Below are 26,385 nucleotides of genomic sequence, written 5' to 3'. Positions count from 1 at the left end.
TCATTCATTCCTCAGAATAAATTGCTATATAGATTGGCCCCAGGGATCTAAATTACAAAATACCTGAACATCAGACTAAGGCTTTAGTTTTTTCATTTAAAGCCAACAATGCAGAGTCACTAAATGGGTTTGGGCAAGAAAGAAGCATAAGATTGAGAGGAAAATTTTAATATCTAATTATAAAATTGGAGAAATCATGATTACATTGTACATTTTGTTAACTATTTTTAGGATGAAAGGTATAAAGTAACCTGGTTGGGTCAGAGAAATTTTTTTTTATAGTTGGAGTGCTAACAGATTGGCTGGCTTTATCGGTTAATAAAATATTTATGCCATTTGGACAAATCTGCCTCAGTATCATTCCTGGACTTCATACTGCTGCCTTATTGCTATCACAGTAACTAATCAACAATTACTTGTTTTTATACTAAGTGTAATAAGGTAAAGTATAATAAAATGTAGTGCTTATTTTGAGTAACTAGCTTTATCCAAGTAAAAAAAAGTGCATTTGAATTTTTTTCTTTGTATTAAGAGGAAAGACTATTAACCAAATATTTGGCATTTCATTTTGGAGAAACACCTTCAGTACTGTTTAATTACTACAGAAACTAAGATATAATAAGAATTTATTTGATTTTCAACAGTCTGGAGAGATCTGCCCATGTTCTCTTTGGCAAGACCAGGAGTGCTTGGCATCACCCGCTACCAAGCATCAGAGCCCTCTTGGACTCCAGTGTCAGCCTCTAAGTGCACCTGGTGGACCAAGAGCAGGGTAGGGTAGGAAGACCAAGGAGAAAGGATGAGGACAACCAGACAGAAGGACAGCAGAGGTTGCTGCAAAGAGGAGAAGGGGAGAAAGAAGAGAGGGGAAAACAGGGGAGCCTGAGGGAGAAAAAGGGGCAGGGGAAATGAAGGAGGGTGCCGTGGTTTGAATGTGTTCCCCAAGTCCAAGTGTGGGAAACTGAGTCCCCAGTGCAACAGTGTTGAGAGGTAAGACCTTTAAGAGGTGATTAATCACCTCTGAAATGATTAATGGTTTAGTCACCTCAGAAGTGGGTTCCTGATGAAAAGGATGAGTTCGGCCCCCTTCCCTCTCTCGAGTGCAGGCTCTCTCACCCTCTCAGCTTCACCATGGGATACCGGCAGCCATGTTACCAAAAGTTCGGTACTTGTCTCTGAGGCCAAATCAGTGAGAGCAAAGAATGAGGACAGGTGGTTCGAGGAAAAGGAAAGAAAAGTTCATTAATTTGTCAGCAAAGGAAGAGGGTGGCAGACCAGTGTCTCAAAAGACCACCATCCTACCTTTAAAAAGAAATACTGGGCTTTTGAAAGGGGGGTTTTCAGTGGTTGGGCTTGGGTCTATGTGACCAGTGTCACATGTGGTGGCTTCTGACTATTGTTGTTTAACTATAGTTGGTGGTTTTGGTTGACCTTATCTCCAGTGAAGATGGTCTCATGACCTCTGGACAATTCTCTTGAGCCACCTCCTGTGGTTAAAGATACTAGAAAACAAAGAGCAAAGAACATTTTTCTGCCCCTTTGACTACTGGCCTCGGATAGGAAAGGAGGCTTTAATTCCCAAAAGGGGTGGGGAATTTTCAAGAGACAACTCATAATACATTTTGCCCTCCTTCAGACCTTTACCTCTGTTACAGCAAGAGGGCGCTCACCAGACGCGGGCCCCTCACCCAGCCTCCAGAACTGCAAGAAATAAATCTCTGTTCTTTCTAAATTACCCAGTCTCAGGTATTCTGTTATAGCAGCACAAAACAGACTAAGACAGAGAGGAAGAGGAGGAAGAGAAAGGCAGTCAAGAGGCCATGTGATGACAAGGTTATCAAAAGACGAGATTCATTATCACAGAAAATATGGGAAATATAGAATGTATTCCTGTGTTTTTAAAAACACAGGAAAATATCTCACACATGATAATTTGAAGGCATAGAGATGTTTTCTTGCTTAAAATTTACATTTCTGAATTTAAGGAAAAAAAATTCTCCGACCTATGACCCACTGCCAAGTCTGAGTAGACTGTGCTTTTGTCTGTCCCTATGGTGAAGTCCCACAGGCCCCGCTGACCCTCAGGCAGCATGTCTTGCGAAGCAAACTTTGTATTGTATTTTAATTTGTGGCTGCCTTAACGTAGACAAGAAATAGGAAAAAAGCCTTAGGTCATATTGTTTTTGAGTTTATATAACATCTTTAAAGACTTTTAATTGACATGTACTCCTTAATCTTTACGATATCACCCTGAGGTAGATAGGAGATCTATAGTTTTACCCCCATTCTACAAAAACAAAAATAAAATGTATAAAATACTCTAAAGGATTAAATCATATACACACAAAGTCTGAGAATGATTTCCATTAGTTGTTCTCTCTTAATGAAGTGTAACAAAACTCAGCCCATCCCCATACATTGTGACTGACGAAAATGTTTAAGTTGGTCCACATTGCAAGTGGGTTCAATTTGGCCAAAAGAGACCACATTTCAAACTTAATCCCCTGAGTGTGAAACTGCAAGGACTATGCTCTGGTTATCCTTTGATTACAGTATATTTCCCTTCATTTGAAGATTCCCTTTTACGCATCCTTGCTACTGTCTTTTGATATTATTTTCACTCATAAGCTTTGGCTGAAAGAGTGTGCATTCCACGGGGGAACATGCAACCAAGAGCCTCAGAGCAGACCCTTCATCTCATTTTGGCCTCCTTCACAGTGATCCTAAGGGCACTTCATGGATCCTAGAATTATTTGTCTTTTTGTAACACTATAAAGTTCAGTAGCCAGCAAAGTGTGGCTCAGTGCAGTAGGGAAGAGAAATGGGCAGGAGAAGGCACATTTCTTGCCTTTGTGGCTTATTACATAGTCTTATTCTTTCTTTTTCAAACCTGCTTGTCTTTGGCTTCTCTGCCTTCTGAGGAATATCATTTTTCGGATTTCTGTTTCTTTATACTATCATCTTATTTCTCATTACTCTTTTCAATATTGAACTAAATAAACCCTCAAGCATTGCAAATCTGTGTTTCCCTCAGAAAAAAAGAATGTGCTCTTCATTAATGCCAATGATTTAATATTCCATTGGCCTTCACAACAGAATAAGCAAGACAATCTTAGGTAAATTTGTTTTTACAAGGCATTTAAAGTAAATTCTGCGGGTTTATAGCCCAATAAAGTGAAATCTTCCCCAGAATTATAACTGTGTTGGCAAAATTCTTAGCTCTTACCAAGCCTCAGGGCCAAACATGACAGTATGGGAAGAACAGGACTCTGAAGAGTAAATGTGACTGAAATACAAATAACAAAACGTGTGGTTTTCCAGCCTCACAGAGTACTGGAAGACAAAACTGTGAGTAAACAGCATTATAATACTCAAGAGAAGTGCTGAAAGTAGCCACAGGCTACGTGTTTCTCCGAAGCCACTCGGCTACCCTGGCACGTCGCTTTTTGTTTTTCAGATTTTCGTTCTTTATTGTCTGTAATTTGGCATGTACTGTGATCCTCTGGTGCTCCTCCAACATGTTGTTGAAAAACTGCTGCAGCTAGAAGGAGAGACAGCCAGTCAGTGCAATCCGACTTCTCACTTGGACAAAATAAATGTCTCAACGCTACGTAGCAACATGACTTTGCAAATGGGAGATGATGGTCAGAATGCGTAGAAACGTGTACCCCTAGCTATGTGTCCCTGGGGAGACTGGCTGTGACAATGTGATGGACACCTTACCTACCCCGAAGAAGTGGTTGTACTCTGTGAGAAAACAAAAGAACTTTTGTCTGAGGAAGGCCCAGAGAGACATTTTAAATTATCAGGCCCAGAGAGACATTAAAATGAGACAACAATCACTCGCATCCTACTCCCCTCTACGAGCTATGTATTCGTCTCTTGAAACTGCTTGCTATTGACACAAGTAGCTATAAATTAACTTAATAATGCCACATCAGACACTATAACCCATACCCTATAGCTTAACAATGGATAGCCAATCACTAATCAATGTTATCTGTAAATCAATGAGAATTCCTGGCAAACCACTTTGTATCAGCCCACTCCCTGTCCCCCTTTCTTGCTTTTAAAAACCTGCTTGTAACAAAGGCCAGACAGATGTCATATCCAGGGTTACTTGGGTCTGAGTCTTCCAGGCAACTATCCTCACTTTGGCTCAAGTAAACTCTTTAAATTATATTTTGCACCTCACCCTCTTTCTTTTAGGTCAACAACTGGAAGGTCTATGAAGCAGAAACTTTGTCTTATTCATTGCTCTATTCCCAAAGCACACAGTAGGTCTCAATAAATATTTATTAAATGTGTACTGAATATTATACAAGACTTATGAACAGAGATACAGTAAAATGCTATTTTTTATCTCAAAAGAAACTCTGCTACTTCTAAAGCTCAAAGTTGGTACATAATTTTTGTGTCTTAACAAATGTTATTCTTTATGTGGGAATATTTAGATAGCTATTCATCCATTGGCTAAATTACCTCATTGGGTCAGGTTAAGCATTCAGTTACGGAAACATTTGTCACAATATTACATATAAGTTAGACTCCAGTTGAATAACAGATTATATTCCAAAAGTCTATTTCTGTGTCAGTATATCACCATAAGATGATATTATTAGCACCCATGCAAGCTCACAGAAGCCCACTTAAACCCTCACACATTTGAAATTGAATAGTAAAAGAGCTAGCAAGCCCAATCACAATGTAAAAGAAGGGTCAAGTTCTAGGGAGAAGTCGGTTAAGGAGTGTGTGTGTAGACATAGGTTTCTATGTCTCTTGAAGGAAAACCTAAAAGTGGAACTGGCAGGTCATATGTCTCTGAATAACATTTTAAAAAACTGCCTCTTTTCCAAAATGGTTATACCATGTTACATTCTCCCCAGCAGGATAAAAGAGTTCTAGTTGTTCTACATCTTTGCCAACGTTTGGTACTACAAATCATGCTAATTTTACCTATGCTACTGGGATTGCGGAGGTTGTATTTATGTTCTATTCTTGTTTTACTTTGTGTGCATGTGTCTTCTTGTAGACATTTGCTTTTGCCCCGTTTGTTTGCTTTCTGGTTATAGTGTCTCCTTTTTCCTTACAGAACTACCCCTTCCCCATTCCTAGTGCCTGTGGTTTGGGTGGGGCTGGTGTCTAGTGTAGGCACATGACCCAGGCAAGACCAATCAGAGTATTTCATCTCCCCTGGATACAGTGATTGGTGCATGTGACCCAAGTAGGACCAATTAAAGTCTTTCTTAGGTCAAGAACTTGAAGCTGAGTGAGAAAGGATCCTTCTTCTGCAACTGAGAGAGCTAAGGATCATGTAAGCCTGGAGCTATGCTTGTCTCCATGCAGAGAAAGCCCACCTAAGAAGAAATTGAGCCCAGAGGAAGGTAAAGCCAAAGAAAGGCAAGCCCTGTGTTAGATTCTGGAATAGATATGACTAAGATATGGTTTCAGTCCTCAAGGAGCTCATTGTGGCCTCATGGGGTAGACATATTTACACACTGAGGACAGTATAATGTGGTAAGCACTATGATAAATATATTCATAGGATGACTCAGGAGCATGGAGGAGGAGAGGGTATACATTAGTTCATTAAAAAAATTCCTAGAATTTTAAACCCTCTCCTCTCCTATCTTCCCAAGTCATCCTAGGAATCATCTTAAAGGATGATTAGGAATTATCCAGCCAAAGACAGGGATGGGGAGAATTCCCCAGACAGAAGGCAGAGTGTTTCCTAAGTCTAGAAAATGTGAAACAACATGGTAATTCAAGAAAATCAGCAAGTGGTACAATATAGCTAGAGGAAAAGTGTCTGGGTATCTGTTTGTCTCTCCTGCTCCCTAGCACTCTCTGGTGAGGTGGGCAAAAACGCAGCCAGAGAGTAAGGCAGGGGCCAGATCATGAAAGGCCCCTTGTGCTAATCAAAAGATTTTAAAATTTCTTCTAAAAACTTTGAAGAGCTACTGAAGCTTTGGGAACAGACCAATGACTGGCAGCAATGGGGAAGGTGGGACAGAGGGAAGACCAGTCTGGGACAGGGCCCCTGGGCCAGAGCCCACTGCAGTAATTCAGGTGAGAAAGGTTGAAGTTCAATCCTCCATGGACAGGTGGTCTCTATTTCAGGGGCAGGATACAATGAAAAAACACTTCCTTCACAGTGATATAGCACCAATGGAAGCATAGAAGGTAATAATTCAGGTAAGCATATTATTTTTAATTTTAGCAAGTCTAAACTACATAAAAAGTGGTTTCTAAATTATCATTATATTTCACAATATTTACTTACCTCCATGATCTGTAAATCTGTACTTATGGTTCTCCCTATTATATACATTAAAGTAACCAATGATTGTGTTCCGTACCTACAAAGCAATAAGATGCTAATCAGGGGTGGAAAGCATTTTGCAAGATAAAGCTATATTTTACACAACAGATGAATGCTAAGTATACAGCCCCTATTAATTCTTCTCTCTTGAATCTAAGCAAAGACATATACGAACTAGTTTAGCTTCATTTTTTAATAGGAAATTCTATTAATAATAAATATGTACAGTTAAACACTGATTTGTGTAACACATAGTTTTAAAAGTTTTGATTAAATGTAAAAAGCTCTTCTTAAAAACAATCGTGCTTATATTTTTAAATGAGGTACTTAGAATATATGTTGCATGTCTCAAATTAAGAAAATATATAAAGGAGTAAATAAATATGCAAATTATGCCCCTTAAAAATAATAGTTAATAAGAGATGAATTTCTGAACTGCTAAAACACCCTGCAAGTGTATTTAAAATTGTGTATTTGTGCATGCTTTTCAGAGAGAGGATGCACGTCTTCTGATATTCTCAAACGTTGGTGATCACCAAGGCTAAGTACCACAGCTCTACCTGAGCTCCTTCCAACAGGTCTGGTAATTGAAACTTCCTCTTTAGTTTAGTGTCCTTGAAAATTCAACAAAAACCATCTAAAAAAAAAAGCCATAAAGTATTTCTATGGAAAAACAGCAGATACATACCTGCTCAAAGTGTTGCTGTAGTTAAAAAGTAAATAAAGACTTTTGGATGCATTAAAAAAGAAAGAAAAGTTAAATAGGGTTATTATAATAGACTGAACAAGAAAAGGTTGAACAGCCTTGACAGTCAATATCACACAATTGGTTTACTTAAACAATGTATACTTGAAATTAGAAATTATGAGAGTTAATTTTGGCAAAATATACAAATAAAGGTAAAAGAAAATAGCGCTTTTGGTTTTTTAAGTTTCCAGCCGTAACGTAAGCTGTGTCTGCTTGAGCAAAGTGGAGACAGCCTACATTTAATTCAGGTGAGCAAATCTGTTTTTATGAAGAAAGAGGAAATATTTCTTAGTTCTCTATTTTAATTGGCCAGGTAGAGAAAGCCTGTAAGATGACTCAAGAAATTTGAGTTCCAAAGAAACCAAGTTCCAACCTTAGAAAGAAAAGTAAAAGTAGAAAACAGAGGAAACCTACCTCTGGTCCTAAACATGTGAATTTCTACCAGACCCAGAAGGGTTACCCCAAGAGGGGCTGGGTGTAATGTTACCTTGAGCAATTTATAAATTGTAAAAATGGCTTATAACATATATCTAGACACATTGTCCTGGAGATTAAATGAGATAATGTATGCGGAAGCACCTATTAGAGCACCTGGCACACTTCATTCCTTCCTGTTCTCGTCAACTTCAAGAGGAGCTGTTTTTGAATAGATGATTTATCACTCTTATTAAGAAAGCAATCTCTTTAAAGTATTACTGAACAGAAATGTATACATTACAAATAGTTTATCCTCACCAGTTTATTTGGTTTTATTTTTTTTAAGACAGAGTCTAGCTCTGTCACTCTGGGTAGAGTGCTATGGCTCATCATAGCTCACTGCAACCTCAAACTCCTGGGCTCAAATGACCCTCTTGCCTCAGCCTCCTGAGTAGCTGAGACTACAGGCACGTGCCATGATGCCCAGCTATTTTTTCTACTTTTGGTAGAGACGGGGTCTCGCTCTTGTTCAGGCTGGTCTCGAACTCCTGAGCTCAAGCAATTGTTTCATGTCAGCCTCCCAGAGTTCTAGGAGTACAGGTCTGAGCCTGTAATCCAGCCCCTCACCAGTTTATACATAAAGTTTATTAATGTTTAAAAAATTCAACTGAAAATCTACCTCATTAATTTAAAACTTTTTCTGAAATTGAGACAAATAAATCACATTACACGATTAGGCTAAGTAAGACAAATTTAAAACCTCTGAACAAATCTTGGCATCTCAAATGTTTAAAAGATATAACATTTAAGTTATTAAAAATTTAGACACTGAGGTATCAAGAACACATTAAAAGATTAGACATTTCAGTAGTACTCTCATAAAATCAGTAATTAAGAAGTTAACATTTCCTTATTTAGCGGGAACCAAGGAGAGAGCTGGGAATCAGAGCCAGAGGACATGAGTTCTAGTTCAGGATCTTCCGTTCACTAGGCATTGACTTTAGGTAAGTTATGTAACCTCTGAATCTTGGTTATGAATTGGTAATTATTTTATATGTGGTTGTGAAAACTGTAATTATTGCATATATAAACATGTTATTTTAAAGAACCAACATTAAGGCAAGTTTTTTCATTCTAATCATGGCATTCCAACACTGCTGAGAAATATTATCAATGTCATAAAATAGAAAATGACAATACTGAGAAAAAGAAATAAACTGATTAACATAAGGACTCATGTAAAACAGATATATATCATATCAACCCAGTGAGATATTAATTATAATGAACATTAAGCATTTATTATGTGCTAAGCACTTTAGCCCATTACTAAATCATTTTAACACTAATTATTATTATCCCCATTTTTGAATAAGGAAACTGAAGCTTAGGTTAAAAATCTTGTTTAATATCATTTAGCAGTCTCCTCAACCTGATTCTAGATTCTGTGTTCTTAACTCTATGTTACACCATGTCTCTAATGAATAAATAAAAAACTAAAAACACAATAAATAAAAGGACAAAGGAAAGTAATAAAGAGACATTTTCCATAATTCTCAGAAGAAGAAACCACCACTTTGCTATACTGCTCTATGTATGTCTGTCCCCATCCTCCCAATTCTAGAACTGTTCCCAATAGCTTTAATACACTGTCGCCATCAGACACAACCACTGTGTGCCTCACATACTACACCAGTTAGAGACAGGAGAGCACCAATGAAGATTACACAAAATAAAGCTCCTTGGCTTGATATTCAAGGCCTGTTATCACCTGTCCTTCGCCCTGACCGCTAACTTATCTTCCAGGCCCCATCTCCTCCTTTCCAGTGTTCTAATTTCCAGTCAAACAGTGACCAGTCCCAAGTCGGCCTCCCAGTTCTGCCTCCACGAATTTCCTGGTGTCCTGGAAATACACCAGGAGGAGTTTTCCCGCGCTGCCCGTTCAAATCACACCTCCATTCTCCTGGAATCCCCAAAGCCCTTGCCATCTCTCCTCTACAGCGTTTGTCAGACACCAGGTCCTAATTACTTTACATCCCCAACAACAGCTTCAACTGTACCTTGACATAGAAGAACTAAAACTTTTTTTTTTTTTACTAGAAAGAACCTTAGTATTTATCAAATACAACATTTGTCATTTTATAGAAGAAGAAACTAAGGCTTAAACGTTATCTAATAGGCAAACAATAAATAGATGTTGTTTTAGTTCCAGTTCCAGATAAAAGAGTTAGAAAATTTTGTTTCTCTCCTCTTTCTTCTGGAACAACTGGTTTACTGGCAAAATGACACGTTGTTTACATCAGCATATACCAAGCTGGAGCTCAGAAGAACTGCATCTATAAGATGCTAGGTGGTCAAAATGTGTGGGAAACTCGAAATTTCCTTCTGCAGTGCTTCTTGGAGACTTTGCGATGCTAAAATACACTGCGAATTTGCAAAAGTGAAGGTTAAAACAGTTTTGAAACTGATTGAGCTATTGTCTCACTTGTTCCCAGAAGGCTTGTCATCCTTATCTTCCATGAGTAACATTCAGTAGAACACACTTGAGAAAAACTGAAGTGCTCACTTGTTAGTGATCAGCCAGGTTTTAGCAAATTCAGTAGAAATACTTTTCACATAGTTAATATAAAATTTAATTTGGCATAAGTGTTTTCTTACTTATACTTTTATACTATCTTTATCATTACATGAGGGCTGGTGACATACAAATAATCATGTCAAACATAACTATTTAGTAAGTGCTAATTAAATATTCTGATGTACAAAGAACTAAGTAAACATTCCTATGCCATTTTGAGTGTAAATAACATTTTAATTTTTAAACTGAACTTCTATTTCCTTCTAATAATTGATAATAATATTACTATCTATTCAACCAAAATGATTAGCAAAATTGAGCAAGACTGATGAATATAAATTAAATCCTAAAAATAAACGTATGAGATGTAGAAAGCAAATTTATTTGAGTCTGAAAGACTTTTTGTAGCAGAATGTGCAAGAGGAGTGAACTGAGATGAATTTACTGTAAATAGAATAGGCATCTATTTGTCTATAATATGGCATTTTGTCAACTAAAAGATAAAAATATTAAGACACAGTTAAAAGTTCATGCATTTATAATTCAAGGAACTTCTTGGGGATAATGATAAGACCCAGTTAGAGGTTAAAAAAAAGGAATTCCTGTATATTCTTACTTAATACAATTATGTAGACCATTTAAATAAATTGCTAGACAATAGACTTTGCAGAAAGGGGAATTTAAGCCTCAATAAAATGTTGCCAACATTTTCCTGTTCTCTAAATGAAGGAAAGAAATTCTTTTGAGGAATAAAAAGTAAAACACACTTAAAGTCATTTAAATTAAGAGCAATCTTTCTCATCATAACACCTGTGTTATAGGGCAGAGGTACAGGGCATCATCTAATTTTTTAAAAAATGAACTATTCAATTTCAGAATAGTTTTAGACTTACAGAGAAGTTGCAAGAATATCCACTGTTTCTCTTATGGTTAATATTACTATGATACATTTCTCACAATGAATGAGCCAATCATCCTTAATTTTTAAGTGAGAAATCTGTAGGATTAAAAACATGCCGTTATCCTTTATTTTCTAGTCCAATGACTTCTAGTGGCAGAATAGTTGTCAACACTAGGAAAGCAGCATGACAGGACAAGAGAGCTATCCAGCAATAATGCCAAATCTGTGTCTCAGCTACCACCATATATTCACGTTGGGATTCCGTGAGGTGCTCAAAGCCACTTTGGGGTTTTAACTTGCACATGTGCTGTGTATGACATAGGCCTGGAAAGTAATTGTGAATTTGGGTCTTCTGAAGGGCGCAGCAGTGCATCCATCAGAAGGAGTGGAGAATGTGACAGCCTGTGGTGATTACAAGTTAGGTCCTCAGGCAAATCATGACATATTTTTTAAAGGAACCATTCTCTCAACATTCTAATCCCCAAATTGCTACTAGAGAGGTCAGCAGGAGACTCTGAAAGAAAAGTCAAGGACTATGGCTGCAGTTAATGACTTTGGGCAAGGTGACCAAGGCAGCAGGAGGACAGATGGCTTCAAAGAGTAGGCAAGCCAGAAGTGTTAGACCTAGACTGGACACAGGGACAGAGCTTTTGTTATAAGCTCCAGTGAGAAAGAACAAAAACCAATGGACAATCTTATGTGGTTTGAGTCTCTGAGACCTCAGGGAATAAGGGGACCCATGTAAATAATTCTAATTTAAAACTCAATTCCCAAATTCCCAGTGGAAGGTAGGGCTTAGGCAGGAGGGAATTATCTTTAATGACTTAAGCAAATGTGGAAGACATAATTTACCTCCAAGATCTTAGGGATCTTATGAAATGTAAGGAATTTATAGAGCCCTCTGAAGCAATGGACCAAGAGTGACAGATCATCTAAAATAGGAGACAGGGACAATATTCTCATTGTAGGGGTCTGCTATGTGTGTTCCACTGATAAGCCAGAGAAATGGTATAGTACAAATGAACTTTCATCTGCACATTTTCAATTGCTGATTTAAAAACATATCTTTTCGTGTTGTAAAGGTATTTAATTTTATAAAAGAATTATTTTTCTCTAAAAGAAAACCATATCCACAATCTTAAACATTTATATTCTAAATATACTTTTTGTTCTAAAGGGATAAACTTGTTTACAAAAAGTTATCTTCTAACTTTTCAGGCCTTTTTAGGTGTTTCGGGTATTAGGGCCTTAACTGTTGGCTACTGTGTATCTAGTAAATCTACATCTGTGGGTAGAACTATGTATTAATGTGTAGGACACATTAATTCTGAGCTTTTAAGAAAGTATGGTTAAGTAATGTTCTAGAAAGACTAGCCATCAAGGGCATGCTGTCTGATTTTCATATGTTAATGTATATTTCATCCAACAAAGGAGCTGGAAAGTGAGCACATTTAATCTTAAAGTTGAAAAATACAAAAAGTTCAAGAATTCAGATACATGAAGGGAATCTGACAAACATAAGACATTAGCAACAGTCAGGCCATTATCCTAAATGACTATTGTTGTTTCTTAAAGATATTGGAATGTACTTCACAAAATAAATGAATGGATGACATACATTCATACCAAAAAATATGACTTGCTTTAATCTGTCTCTTAAGACAAATTTTTTAGTGGGCACAATGAGGAAACAGAGGTAAATTAACTGTCCCATGAAAATGCATTTTAATTCAGAAAGCCAAAACTAAGGGTGAGTGATTTTCTCTTCCATAACACAGCTAGTTTGTGGTGAGACTAAAAACAGGAAAAATCATCACTTTTCGAGTCAAAGCACTTTTGTAACTAGCCAGACTAAAGCTGAGCTTCTAGCAGCAAACCAGTAACCTAAATGAAAGGACGTCTCAGTTTCCTTCTTACCTTTCACCCACAGCTTGCCAATTGTTGACTAAGAAGTCTTTCGCAATGTACCGGCCAACTTCAGAGGCTGCCACAATTTCAATTACATTTGTTCCATTAAAAGTGAATGGAGATGTGGTGATGGCATATTCCATGTATCTGCCAAAGTGCATTTGCAAAAAATAAATTGAAAAAATCCAATATAAAGAGTTAATTTAAATAAATGCAATTAAAATCCCATGGTTCTAAGTTAGTGATGCACAAATATGCACTGTTTTAATTCTTATATGAGCACATTTCTTTTTCTTTCTTTAGTTTATTAATTGCATTCCTCCACCGGGAACTTTCAAGGTAAGTTGACCATAATCACCTGTGAAGTATCCACGGGTCTTTGCTGCAGCTCATTGCATAAGCAAGTTGAATCCTTTCTTCTTCCCCCGTTGTGTTAGTGTAGATATTTAACAAAAAGTCCCATTCTTTATCACTTCCCAAGGCAATGCCATAACATAAAATCACACTTTTAATAAGATAAGGTACTCTGTAAGATATAACATGCAATATTTCTCACAGCAGTTAAGTTGTATGTTTACCCAGGTTGTCATATATTACAAGTATAAGTCTAGAAAAAATATTTGTTATCTCAGATATAAAGATCAAAAGCACGGATCTAGAGAGATAATTGTGGGAACTGTCATTAGCATTAATTCCGTGAGAAAAGATCATCAAATTAGCTTAGAAACTAAGGAGTTTTAAGAAAGAAGTAAATTAGAATAGAACAGTTCATATGTTCATGATGCAGTTTGGTCTCGTATGTCATTATCACATTTTCTAAGAGTGCATCTGAAGTAGTATATTACAGGTAACACAACCAAAATGGCAGAGTCATAGTCTCAGCTCTCAGTGACACTGCAAACTCAGGGAGAGATATGCTCTGATGTACTCACAGATATAACAGTAATAAACAGTCATAAAGAACAACCTATTAAGATTCAAAATAAGCATAGAGAGTTAAAAGTAAGGGCTTATTGGGAGACAGCACTGAAAATGAGATGTCCTGGGTGAGGGTGACAATTAACCATATAAATTCTAACCTTCTATTGTTATGCACAGACATGCACTAAACAATTGTTTAAAGAACAAGATATTTGAGAAGAATAGTAGGAGAGAGAGATTAACTAAGTGAAAGCAAAATGATCATTCCCACAGTCAAAACATCAAAAAGGTAGAGAAATTTTTGGTGTTAAATTAGGACAAAAATAGGGAGGATTATAATATTACTCTTACTCATTCTCCGGATGATTCACCCATTTTCTGAAGAGTTCTCTTGACAGCTGAAGACAGTCTTCAAGGCCTAACCAACATGCAGTTTCAAAAAGTTTTTCCAGTGATATTCTTGATGAAAAAGTCAAAGAAAAACAGTTTATTTTGCAACACCACCTTCATTTTCTCTGCCTCCAAGAATGCATGTTTTATAAAAGGATGGATATTATAAAACATCCTTTCAAAAACATCAAGTTTGTTTAAAAAATAGCTTTTGTAGATGACAAACGTATTTCAGATTCAGAAAAATATTTGCTTACAGGCTCGTAGGCACCAAAAATCTCTTAAGACTAGTATTTTTTCAAAGTTAGAAATAAATTACTGCCATACTTGATCTCCCCAAAACACACAGGGGTGTACACATACTCCACATCTGTTGTCAATTTATTTCTCCTCCATTTTATAATAATTTTCCTATTGATCAAAAGTGACTTTAGCATATTGGACTGAGTAGTCTTAAAAATAAAGTTCTTTCTGTATACCCTTTGCTTTCCCTTGCTAAAGTGCCTTTTTCTTCCCCTCCTCCTCCTGGCTGTTATATAAATGATCAGAAAAAGAATAAAGGTGTTTGTGTGGTTTGTTTTGTTTTTATAGCTGAGTAGGGGTACATATTATGGATCAAAACAAAATAGGTTCAAAAGGAAACAGTGAAGAATAAATCCAAGTAAGCAATGCCTTGTAGTGCATCTCCAAGTTTGGGAACAGGGGTAAAGAAATCCAAACTGGCCATAAATTTCCAGAAAATGTAAGAGCCAAATCCCTGTTGTCCCACCCTCTAGTTTCAACCCACTCTGGCCTGACCTTCTGATAAGCAGAAATGGAATGTCCAAGGGCGGAGGTCCTCAGAGAGACAGTTCTGGGCATTCATTTACATACTCACTCCCTCTCCCCACCCTTCCCAACCCCAAGCTGCTGCAACAAGATGACAAGAACTGGCTGCAACAGGAACAAGAGTTCTGTGAAGTGCAGTCTAACTCCCCAGGGCTGCTCTGAAGAGAACTGGCCCCAGGATGCCACAATTAGCCACTGCAGTCCGATTTAGGAGATCCAAGGGTACGTGTGGTTAACTATGTGCTGCCTGATGGAGCACACTGTTGCCTTCCCATGCATTCACACACTTGCCTCCCCACTCTCAGTACAAGCTAGTCCTCACCGTCATCCACCCACTTGTCCATCCAATTCTATCTCCTTCCAGCCACATCTCGCATGCTAAAATTTCTACCCTTGATAGAGAGTAATCACACTTTGTATATTTTGTATTTCCTCCTTGGGCTAATTGATTGGAGCTTGATGTTGACTAGAAGTTGTAGATATAACCCCTAGAGTGTTGCTGGCTACAAATTCCCTGCCTACATCTGGAAGACCAGCCTACACTCACAAACTCGGGTCAGAGGAAGGCCAGCAGTACCACACCCCTACCTGGCCTTCTCAGACCATCATGACAACATGCTTACTCCTCTCACCAAACCAGTGATGTGAAAATCACTTGCGATACTTACTAATGCCACACACAATTGACTGATATATATCATTATCAACCTCTCTTATCTAATTTGCATAGTGGCAGAATTCCTGTTAACAATAATACACAGAGAGGACTCTTCCCCCTGTGGCTTTCGTATGTCCTTCAATTCACTGGTACAAGCTAGTTTTGCTCAGCAAAACCCTCCACCAATAGTAGGACACACAATTTCAACCAGTACCCTAAGCTTTGAGAATACAGAGCTATAAACTCCTATGTGTACATGTATATGCTTTGAAGGTAAATTAAGATCTCCCAAACTACTATCTCCTATTAAGGTACATGTAGCCCACCAATCCCTGAGCTATTGTTCTCAAATAGCATACAAAATCTCTCCATGAATAAAGGGTATTAAGATTCTTTTTATGAATTCTAGAAGCCTATTAATATGAATCCATTTTATTCAATCATCACTGCTTAAAACATACTTACAGAGCTAAGTAGTCATCTTGCAATGCTATCACATTTTTGCGAATTATAGTTGAATAAATATTCCATATTGAGTTAAGTCTCTTCAATAGATACTTCTATAAACAACAAAGTAAATACACTGTTAGTTTTGGCTCACAACACTGATTATTCACGGTATTTCTATTTATGCAAAAAGACATTAATAGAGAAGTGGCACATATTTCTTCAGAAATTATCTTTGTTACTAAATGTGTAACTTTCATTTTTAACCTCTCTAGGTTCAGTACCCTCATACATAAAATATGGCTTAAAATCATAACAGTGATTATAGTTATTGTGAAGATTAAATAATTATGATGTATGTAAACATATTGCCTGGCACATAGTAAGAACTCAAAATATATTAGCTATTATCATTTAATATCACCCCAAATATTTCTAGTTGTCTTCAAAATAGAGAAAAATGTAAAATTATAAAATAGTCTTTCTACCTTAAAACTTCCATGCTCAGTATATATATCTTTAAAAAAAATAAATAAATAAGGAGAACTGGTTTATGCCCTAGACAAATTGAAGTGTTCAGCTTAAAATAAAGTTTCTCCACTTGAGCTATCAGCTGGTAAATACAAGATTATAAAAGTTAGATATTTACTAATACACCCCTAAGAACAAACTAGGTATTATTCATAGAAATTTTTTAAAAACAAATATTAGGTTTTTTTTGTTTTGTTCTGTACTTTTGAGACAAGATCTCACTCTGTCACACAGGCTGGAGTGCAGTGGCTCGATCATAGCTCACTGCAGCCTTGAACACCTGGGCTCAAGCGATCCTCCTGCCTCAGCCTCCTGAGTAGGTGGCACTACAGGTGTGTACCACCACACCTGGCTAATTTTTTGTAGAGATGGGGTCTTGCTATTGCCCAGGCTCATCTAGAACTCCTGGCCTCAAGGGATCATCCCGCCTTGGCCCCCTAAAGTGCTAGGATTACAGGTGGGAGCCACTGGCCAGTTTTTATTATACTTCTTTACGCAGAACCAGTCATCAGCCATTATCAATGAGGCAACTCAATCCCACAAACATTTAAGTGCCTTCTATTGGTCACTATTCCTATACTCAACTAAGTTTCCATCATTACTTTGGACATTAAAAAAGACAGTCTGGAACCCTGAGATACTTGGATCTCCCCCTCAGAGTGACCCAGAAACTCACTTGAAATCATCCCCTAACACACTTTCTGGTTTGTTCATGATCCCTAATTGTCTAAAAAGTGCTCCCTAACTTTTGCTTTGATTTTACGTGTGCCATTTTTCTTATGATTACTGTCTAAGATCTAATAATGGAACTTTCCCCCTTTTATTAATATATTTTTTCATTTATGATGGCATGTCATTTCTTCATTCATTAATTCTAATTTCCCTCTTTCTCTCCCTAACATCAAAAGCAGCTTCAAAACTTTTTACTTTTTTTAGAATCTCTCTGATTTTAAGTGCTGGTCCTATAGATCAGAGTATTACAATTATGAAAATAGGGTTGTTAAAAGTCATTCTGTTTGCCTAAAAATCTCTTATGGAAATAGTTGCTATTAGATACTATCCTTTTCAAAAAAAAGAAGAAGAAGAAGAAGAAGAGGAAGAAGGCATACTAGCATACTATTTCCATTCACTACTGCTGGTTTCTTAGGACATACTATCTAAGAATGTCACCAAGAATTTAGTACCTTTCCAAAATCCACTCATACTCATCTCCTAGACCAGGTTTATGATTAAGGTATTTTCTTCCAAGAATATACCATTTTCTTGGCCATTGCTAGGAAAATGAATATATATATGAAACTAAAATACTTGCTTTGAGAAAGGCCTGTCTTACAGAAGCCAGCTAGGATATGAAACGAGGAATAGAGGATTCATCTAAAAACTACATAACAAAGAATGAAATTACCTTTAATAATGGGTATATATCATAGTTCTTCACATCAGAAACAAGATCCCTGGTTACCAAGTTTACCAAGACTGCATGCCATACTATGATTTCATCTTCTTCAGCAAGGTACTTGGTTAAATCAAGGGCTGTTTCAATCTCAATATAATTATTTCTGTTTGGTTTAAAAAAACACACACTCAAAAAACCTTCACTTGCTAAATGATTTGCACACATTTGATATTTGTTCCATGCCTCGGTGCCTGACTTCAATAGGTATATAAGTAAATCAAGAAGACAGAAGGTAAAAGTCCCATCTTATTGATAAGATGGAGCCTAAGCAATGTTGACAGGCCTTCTATTTCAATTTGGGACTTTCAAGTGCCTAAAGTCATGAGGGCTATAGAAAATCCAGGCCAAATATTGGACTGATTATTGGGAAATAGAATAGTTTAGTATTTAGTATGCATTCTTATAAGGGTATAATTTCCATTCAACAGCTATTAATTGAAACTCAGTATCTAATGCTCTGCCAGCTACTAGTGGGCATACCAACTATAGGCATACCTCGGAGATACTGCGGGTTTGGTTACAGTACATATAAAAGTTACATTTATTATACTGTAGCACTTAAGTATGTAATAGTATTATGTCTAAAAAATGTACATACCTTAATTAAAAAACATTTAATTGCTAAAAACTGCTAATGATCATCTGAGCCCTTAGAGAGTCCTAATCTTTTTGTTGGTGGAAGATCTTGCCTTGATGGCGGCTGACTGATCAAGGCAGTGGTTGCTGAAGGCTGGGTGGCTATGACAATTTCTGAAAATAAGGCAACAATGAAGTTTGCTTCATCTATTGACTCTTCCTGTCATGAGAGATTTCTCTGTAGCATGTGATGCTGTTTGATAGTATTTTACCCACAGTTGAACTTCTTTCAAAATTGGAGTCAATCCTCTCAAACCCTGCTGCCACTTTACCAACTAAGTTTATACACTATTCCCAATAGTTTGCTGTCATTCCAACAATGTTCACAGCATCTTCACCAAGAGTAGATTCCATCTCAAGAAACCAAACTTCTTTGCTCATCCATAAGAAGCAACTTTTCATCCATTCAGTTTTATCCTGAGATTGCAGCAATTCAGTCACATCTTCAAGTTCCACTTCTAATTCTAGTTCTCTTGCTGTTTGCACCACTTCTCCAGGTACTTCCTCCACTGAAGTCTTGAACCCCTCAAAGTCATTCATGAGGGTTGGAATCAACTTCTTACAAACTCCTGTTCATGTTGATATTTTGACCTCCTCTCATGAATCACAAATGTTCTTAACGGTATCCAGAACAGTGAGTCCTTTCCAGAAGGTCTTCAATTTATTTCACCCGGAACCATCAGAGGAATCACTACCTATGGCAGCTACAGCCTTAAAAAATGTATTTCGTAAGTAATAAGATTTAGAAATAGAAATTACCCCATGATCCATGGGCTACAAAATGGATTAGTCAGCATGAAAACAACATTGTTTTGCTTGTCTATCTCCACCAGAGCTCTTGAGTAACCAAATGCATTGTCAATGAGCAGTAATATTTGAAGGAATCTTTTTTTCCTGAGCAGTAGGTCTCAAGAGTGGGCTTAAAATATTCAGCAAACCACGCTGTAAACAGACGTGCTGTCATCCAGGCTTTGTTATTCCATTTATAGAGCACAGGCAGAGTAGATTTAGCATCATTCTTAAGGGCTCTAGGATTTTTGGAATGCTAAATGAGCACTGACTTCAACTTAAGGTTACCAGCTGCATTAGCCCCTCAAGACAAGCAGCCTGTTCTTTGAAGCTTTGATGCCAGGCATTGACTTCTCCTCTCTAGCTATGACAGTCCCACATGATTTCTTCCAACAGAAAGCTGGTTCACCTACATTGAAAATCTGTTGTTTCGTGTAGCCACCTTCATCAATTATCTTAAGGTGACCTAAGAAATAACTTGTTACAGATCTTAGATCAGCACTTGCTGTTTCACCTTACACTTTTATGTTATGGAAATGGTTTCTTTCCTTAATCCTCATGGGCCAACCTCTGCTAGCTTCACACTTTTCTTCTGCAGCTTCCTCACCTCTGTCAGACTTCATTAGGCTTTGGCTTAAGGGAATATTATGGATGGTTTGATCTTATATCCAGACAACTCAAGCTTTCTACACATCAGCAATAAGGCTGTTTTGCTTTCTTATCATTTGAGTGTTCACTGGAGTAGCATTTTTAATTTCCTTCAAGAACTTTTCCTTGCACTCACATCTTGGCTAACCGTTTGGCACAAGAGGCCTATCTCAGTTTTGACATGCCTTCCTTAAGCTAAGTAAGCTTAATCATTTCTAGCTTTTGATTTAAGTGAGAGATGTGCTACTCTGCCTTTCACTTAAACACTTAGAGACCATTGTAGGGTTATTAATTGGCCTAATTTCAATATTATTGTTTCTAAGACAATAGAGAGGCCCAAGGAGAGGGAGACAATGAGAGGATAATGGATGGTCAGTGGAGCAGTCAGAACATACACAATATTTATTAAGTTTGTTGTCTTGTAAAGGTGTAGCTTGTAGCACTCCAAACAATTACAATAGTAACATCAAAGATTACTGATCACAGATCACTATAACAGATATAATAATAATGAAAAAATGTGAGCTACTGTGAGAATTATAAAAATGTGACAGAGACACAAAGTGAGCACATGCTGTTGGAAAAATGGCACCAGTAGACTTGCCTGACTCAGGGTTGCCACAAACCTTCAATTTGTAAAAAACACAATATCTGCGAAGTGTATTAAAGCAAAGTGCAATAAAACGAGGTAAGCCTGTAGTACATAGGACACCGCACTTGCCTGCCATTGAGGAGCTTTAGTGAGGAGCTGAGATTTATGCATAAGAAACTGTTAATGAAAGGTCCCAGAAAAGGCAATGAATATAGCAAAGAAGGAATATATGCACATGGAAAAGATAGAAAAGTCAGGGAAGGCCTCATGGAGGAGGAACTTGAGATGAGCAATGAAGGATGGTAGTATTAAAGTGGATGAAGAAAGAAGAAGGCAGCCCAGGACAAAGAAGATAAGGTAGAAATTAGTGTGATGGGCAGACCAAGCTAAAAAAGGCAGGGAATTTCTTTTGTGTACAGGGAGAGATGGGGGCTAATAGGTAAGGTGGCTCAAACCTGTGGGGATCCTTGAATGTCAGGATGAAGAGTTTATATTTGGTGAGAAGGCATTTGAGGCATTTAAGCAACTGGAGTAACATATTAATAATAAGATTGATGCCTAATGATTTTATTGCAATAGTGCTCAAGAAGACAGAATGGAATTCTAAAGGACTCAAGGCTGGAGGCTAATGTAATAGGCCAGGCAAAGGATGATAAAAGCTTGGCTTAGTGTGAAGCACTGAAAGTAGTAAGCTGAGAATCCAAATGACTTTCCAAGAATGAAGAGATAAAACATGGTGACTGGCTGTGTGTGAGAGATGGAGCAAGGAGAGGAATCAGAAATACCTCTGAGGTTTCAAGTTTGGGTGACAGGAAGAACAGTGGTACCTTCACACTGAGGGAGAAATTGACAGCAAGAGCAATGTAGAGACAGAAATAAAGTTCAGTGTTTAAGGTACTGAATTTAAATGACCACAGGATAAACATAAGACAGGAGGAAAGGTAAGTACAGATGTAGATTTGGAAGTCATCAACATGTTTTGCCACAAACATTTATTATCTTACATCTGCTGGGCACTCTGGAGATACATAATAAAATGGTCAGTGAAACCTAAGAATGAATGAGCTATCCAAAGGAAAGACAGAAGCAAATAACATAACCATAATTGGTCTGAAGGATGCTTACAGCAGCAGGAAGAAGAGAAGTCAGATACATAAGGAGAACTAGGTTTGCATATCAGAGTCTCAGGAAGCCAAAAAAGATGTTTCCAGGAGGATATTGTCAATAGTATCAACGTCATGGTGATCTCAGAGAGGAGTTTCAGCAAAGGATTGGGCAAGGACATGTGCTGCAGGTCACAGAGGGAAAAGCAGTAAAGAAATGAAGGATAAAATACGTAGATATTTGTTCAAGAAATACGACAAGCCAAAGAAAGCAAGAAGACAGTAGATAATTTCGTTGTATTACTCCTTAATTGTATTGCCTGAAAATTTCAATTCTGAACATCTATTAATTTATCTGGTTAAATATTTAACAGTATGGCTTACACTGAGTCAATATACATAAAATCAATAATTCTGCAGCATATTAAAATACAGGCCAGATCTCATTAAAATTATACTTACAGCCATCACCCTTGGGGAACGGAAATCACTTCAAAATCTCAATCGAGAGTCTATTTATTTCTAGCAACATATTATGTTATAAAATTCCACTATGACTACAGAATTGGATTCTAATCATAATCAGCTAGGGCCTGTAAATACTAAAGAACCAAATTCATAGTGATGAGGCTATTATTTTTATAAAGTTCTCAATGTATACTCTAAAACCATCAGAGAAGAAAATATACTCACTTGGACAAGGAAAATGCATCATCAATCAACTGTAGTCTGTGAATCACAGGAATAGCCTGCAGAATTAGATCCAAATGCACACAAAAACAGATGAGAACTTTTTTTGTAAAAATTTTTCAAAATAACAATTTAAAGATCACTGCAGCATGCAAAGCACCTTCACATGAATTATCTCATCTGCAGAGAAATAATAATTACTAAGGATAGTCCCCATAATTTATTTATTATACATCTGTTTTTTATAAATGGTCCCTCTGGACATCAATCGTAAGGTTCAAAAATGGCAGAGAGTTTTGCCAAAATACTCCCTGGAACATACCATGTTAAAAATATGGGCCGGGCGCGGTGGCTCACGCCTGTAATCCTAGCACTCTGGGAGGCCGAGGTGGGCAGATCATTTGAGCTCAGGAGTTCGAGACCAGCCTGAGCAAGAGCGAGACCCCATCTCTACTAAAAATAGAAAGAAATTATATGGACAGCTAAAAATATATAGAAAAAATTAGCCGGGCATGGTGGTGCATGCCTGTAGTCCCAGCTACTCGGGAGGCTGAAACAGGAGGATCGCTTGAGCTCAGGAGTTTGAGGTTGCTGTGAGCTAGGCTGACGCCACGGCACTCACTCTAGCCTGGGCAACAGAGTGAGACTCTGTCTCAAAAAAAAAAAAAAAAAAAAAAAATATGAAACAGGCCACCAACTTTAAAAGGCCTCTCCAAAACAAAAAGTATACATAAAATTATATTACAATGTCTCAATTATTTTCAGGGGAGTTTTGGGGATAGGAGGTCCTAAATAAATATTATTTAACACTATTCTGGCAATATTGAAGTACTGTACCCTTTTAAATGATATCTGTCTTCTCAAGCATTTACTAATGTGACACGATACTACAACAGATCCCTTAATATCCATGGAAGGCAGGGACAGTTGTGAATCTAACTCTTTAGGCTTCTGTTTGAACTCCTTAGCATTGCCCGGGCAAGGGACTCTGCTCTCAGCTCAGTCCCCTGAGGGTGCCCAAAGCCTTCTACATCGTTCCTTCAACACCTCTCCGCTCTTTCATATATTTGGTCCTAGCAAATTCATCTTCACAACATTCCTTTAAACAAGTCAAGTTTAATTCTTCTGTTGATAATAGTCTAATTTCTTTTCCGACAGGAATAATAGTTGCATTTTCTGGATTAATATTAATAATAAACATTGTTTTATTTGCTCACCAATTATGTTGTAGAAATAATTTACCTCAGTTTTTCAATAAGTAAATCTATAATAGTTTCAAGAAAACATTACTATCATGGCATAACCTAGTGTTTCCATGGCTTAGAGTATCCTTAGAAACTAGTAAGAATTTAGCCACTCTGAAAAAGATTTGAAAAGAAAACACCATTATAAGTGATTTTTATAACTTTATTCAAAATCTCAATAATAGTTTCTTAAAAATTACCAAATGTGTTCTGAGCACCTGACTTGTGTCAGGCCTCTGTTAAACCTAATACACGTATCATTTTATTTACTCTTCACAACACCCCTTTAAGGTTGGCCTATTACACCCTTGATGATACACATAAGAAATTGAGGTACAACTGGTCAAATGGGAGACTCAAGGTCACATATCTGCAAATGATGAACGACATGTTAACACAAGACTTCCTGACCTAGAACCCAACCTCTGGACCAAGATGCTGTACTGCCTCCTCCGCTAGAGAGGCTGCTGCGTGTCTCAGAGAACTTTTGAACACAGAGACACTTAAGATATTTTTAAACATTCCAGTCTTACGAATGGTGTCTCAGTGAACCACCCAAGAGCTCACAGCAAGTCACAGCAGAGCCAACTGTACAGACTCCTAAGCCAGCGTCCCCCCACCAATGGAGATTCAGTTTAATTCAACCGATTAAAATCTGATTGATTAGAGCTGGCCAACATTATATTGCTTATGCATTGCATAATGATTTACAGTTGTTTCATAATATAAAGTGATATTGGACTATTACTGATATTTTGTGGATTAAATTCTCTCTTCTGAGGGAGGGTGGAAATATGTTTTTAGCAGAAAAATTAATATTTTCTAGTATATTCTGAGTACCTATTACAGGCTTAGAAATTTTAAGTATACTTTTACCTACATCATCTCTAATCCTCATGATGAATATGATAGGATAATATTCCCAGTTTAAAGTGAAGAAATGGAACCAGAACATTTAAGTAGCTTCCCAAAGATCGTAAATCTAAGGCTTAATAGGAAAATGTATTCTGATTCTTATCTGGAATGGTAAAATTGTTTTAGAAAAGCAAGATGAATGTTCAAAACCACAACACATTCAACCAAAATCTCCCCTTTCTAAGAATCAGGAAAAAGCTCTCTCCAATATGCCTGGGAGTGAGGGGTGGGATGAGAGAATGAAGTCTCTTCCCTCTGGAAAGCTCAACCTCTAAAAGGCTACAGAAGTCTCTGTGAATTATATTTAATTAAAAGTATAAAAAAATAACCTTACCTTATGATCCTTTTCAAGCTGTTGATTTAATTTCTTCCAACCTAATTTATCATAATTAACTCTATAATATCCAGTCATATTTAAATTCAAAATCACCCAGTCATGGTCAGAATCTGAAACTTGCATTTCAGGGAATACTTCTACAAAGGAATATGGGAATAGTTTGAGATGATATATTTTTAAAAGATTTCAATACATATTTATTCATAATCACTTTTAATTCTAAACAATAAACCAATAAAGCAAATAATAAAGGAATTCTATAATATATATTGATCTTATAGAATATTTTTTCACATAGAATGGCTTTTTGACACTGTTCTTTAAAGCTCTACGTTCAACAAGAATGATATTTTAATTTTAAATGAGGTAGCTTTTCAAAAGTTAGCCATTTCAACATTTTATCATTATCCTAAATGCCTTTATATATGTACATATATGAAGATGTTTTTAAAATTTGTTACTTACTGCTATTTTTATCTAGCCAGACTAAGGACTGCGTAGCTCCATTCTTTATCCAAAGAATAGGGACAATCCATGTGTCACTTATTGGAAGAAAAGCAAAAATGTAGTTAATTTTCCCACATAAGAATGTACACTCTGAGCCAGTATGGAAGAGATGATAACACAGCAGATGGAAGTCAAGTTCTTTGGTCATTGCCTCTGGATATGCAGGATTTGGCTCTTAGGATTACTTGGTGTTGTTTCTACAAGCCAGTTTTGCTTAGGCTGTTAGTTTACTCCTCTCTCTTTTCTTGTGTCTTATAAATTTACTTCTTTTTATAACTTAGGTAGCCATGAAGATTTTCTCGTATGTGAACTCTTCCAGTCTGGTTTTTGTTAAATTATAGTCACCTGGCTTCACTCAAGGCCATTCAAATGCCACAGACAAACCCAAATCTGTCCATGCCCAGAGAAGTGAAGAAAAAGCTTGACAAATACTTCAAAATACTTTTCAGCCTCAAGATTATTCTCCATCTGAAAAGTATTCAACCAGAATCAGCCAGGACATTTATATTTATTGAGTGCCCACATTTTTCCCACATTGTGGACGTGACTTGGATGAAGGAGCTGACCGCGGGGAGCACATTAGTCATCCAAAGAGACACGCTTCTCAGAGTTTGGGCAGTATTTCCAACCTTGCTCCAATTCTCCCGCGAGCCTGGTTTCTCAAAGACTTTCAACTGTGGGTCTGTGTTTATCTGCATAGCTAAGGTGTCCCCTTCTCAAAGGGCACAGAATATTACAGCGAGAAGGAAACTTTGAGTCTCCTGTTTCTCTCCCCTGGGGTTTTAAAGAAAGAGTAGAATCACCTGAAAATTTTAATGG

At 37.1% G+C, this 26,385-nt stretch overlaps 1 protein-coding gene across 1 annotated transcript in view; it reads right to left on the bottom strand.

Moving 5' to 3' along the window:
- Positions 1-3,400: 3,400 nt before the first annotated feature.
- Positions 3,401-26,385, bottom strand: part of LVRN (laeverin) — a 61,530-nt gene continuing 38,545 nt past the window's right edge. Inside the window, exons 11-20 of the mRNA XM_069492491.1 lie at positions 25,525-25,601; positions 25,057-25,196; positions 22,567-22,622; positions 18,055-18,208; positions 16,137-16,231; positions 14,147-14,254; positions 13,233-13,400; positions 12,884-13,021; positions 6,284-6,359; positions 3,401-3,541 (exon numbers count right to left, since the gene is read on the bottom strand). Coding sequence (XP_069348592.1) covers positions 3,401-3,541; positions 6,284-6,359; positions 12,884-13,021; positions 13,233-13,400; positions 14,147-14,254; positions 16,137-16,231; positions 18,055-18,208; positions 22,567-22,622; positions 25,057-25,196; positions 25,525-25,601 — 1,153 coding nt within the window. The remainder of the gene's footprint in view (positions 3,542-6,283; positions 6,360-12,883; positions 13,022-13,232; positions 13,401-14,146; positions 14,255-16,136; positions 16,232-18,054; positions 18,209-22,566; positions 22,623-25,056; positions 25,197-25,524; positions 25,602-26,385) is intronic.

Source organism: Eulemur rufifrons, chromosome 17, assembly GCF_041146395.1.
Source record: "Eulemur rufifrons isolate Redbay chromosome 17, OSU_ERuf_1, whole genome shotgun sequence".
Taxonomy (NCBI): Eukaryota; Metazoa; Chordata; class Mammalia; order Primates; family Lemuridae; genus Eulemur; species Eulemur rufifrons.
This window is presented reverse-complemented; position numbering and strand designations above follow the sequence as displayed.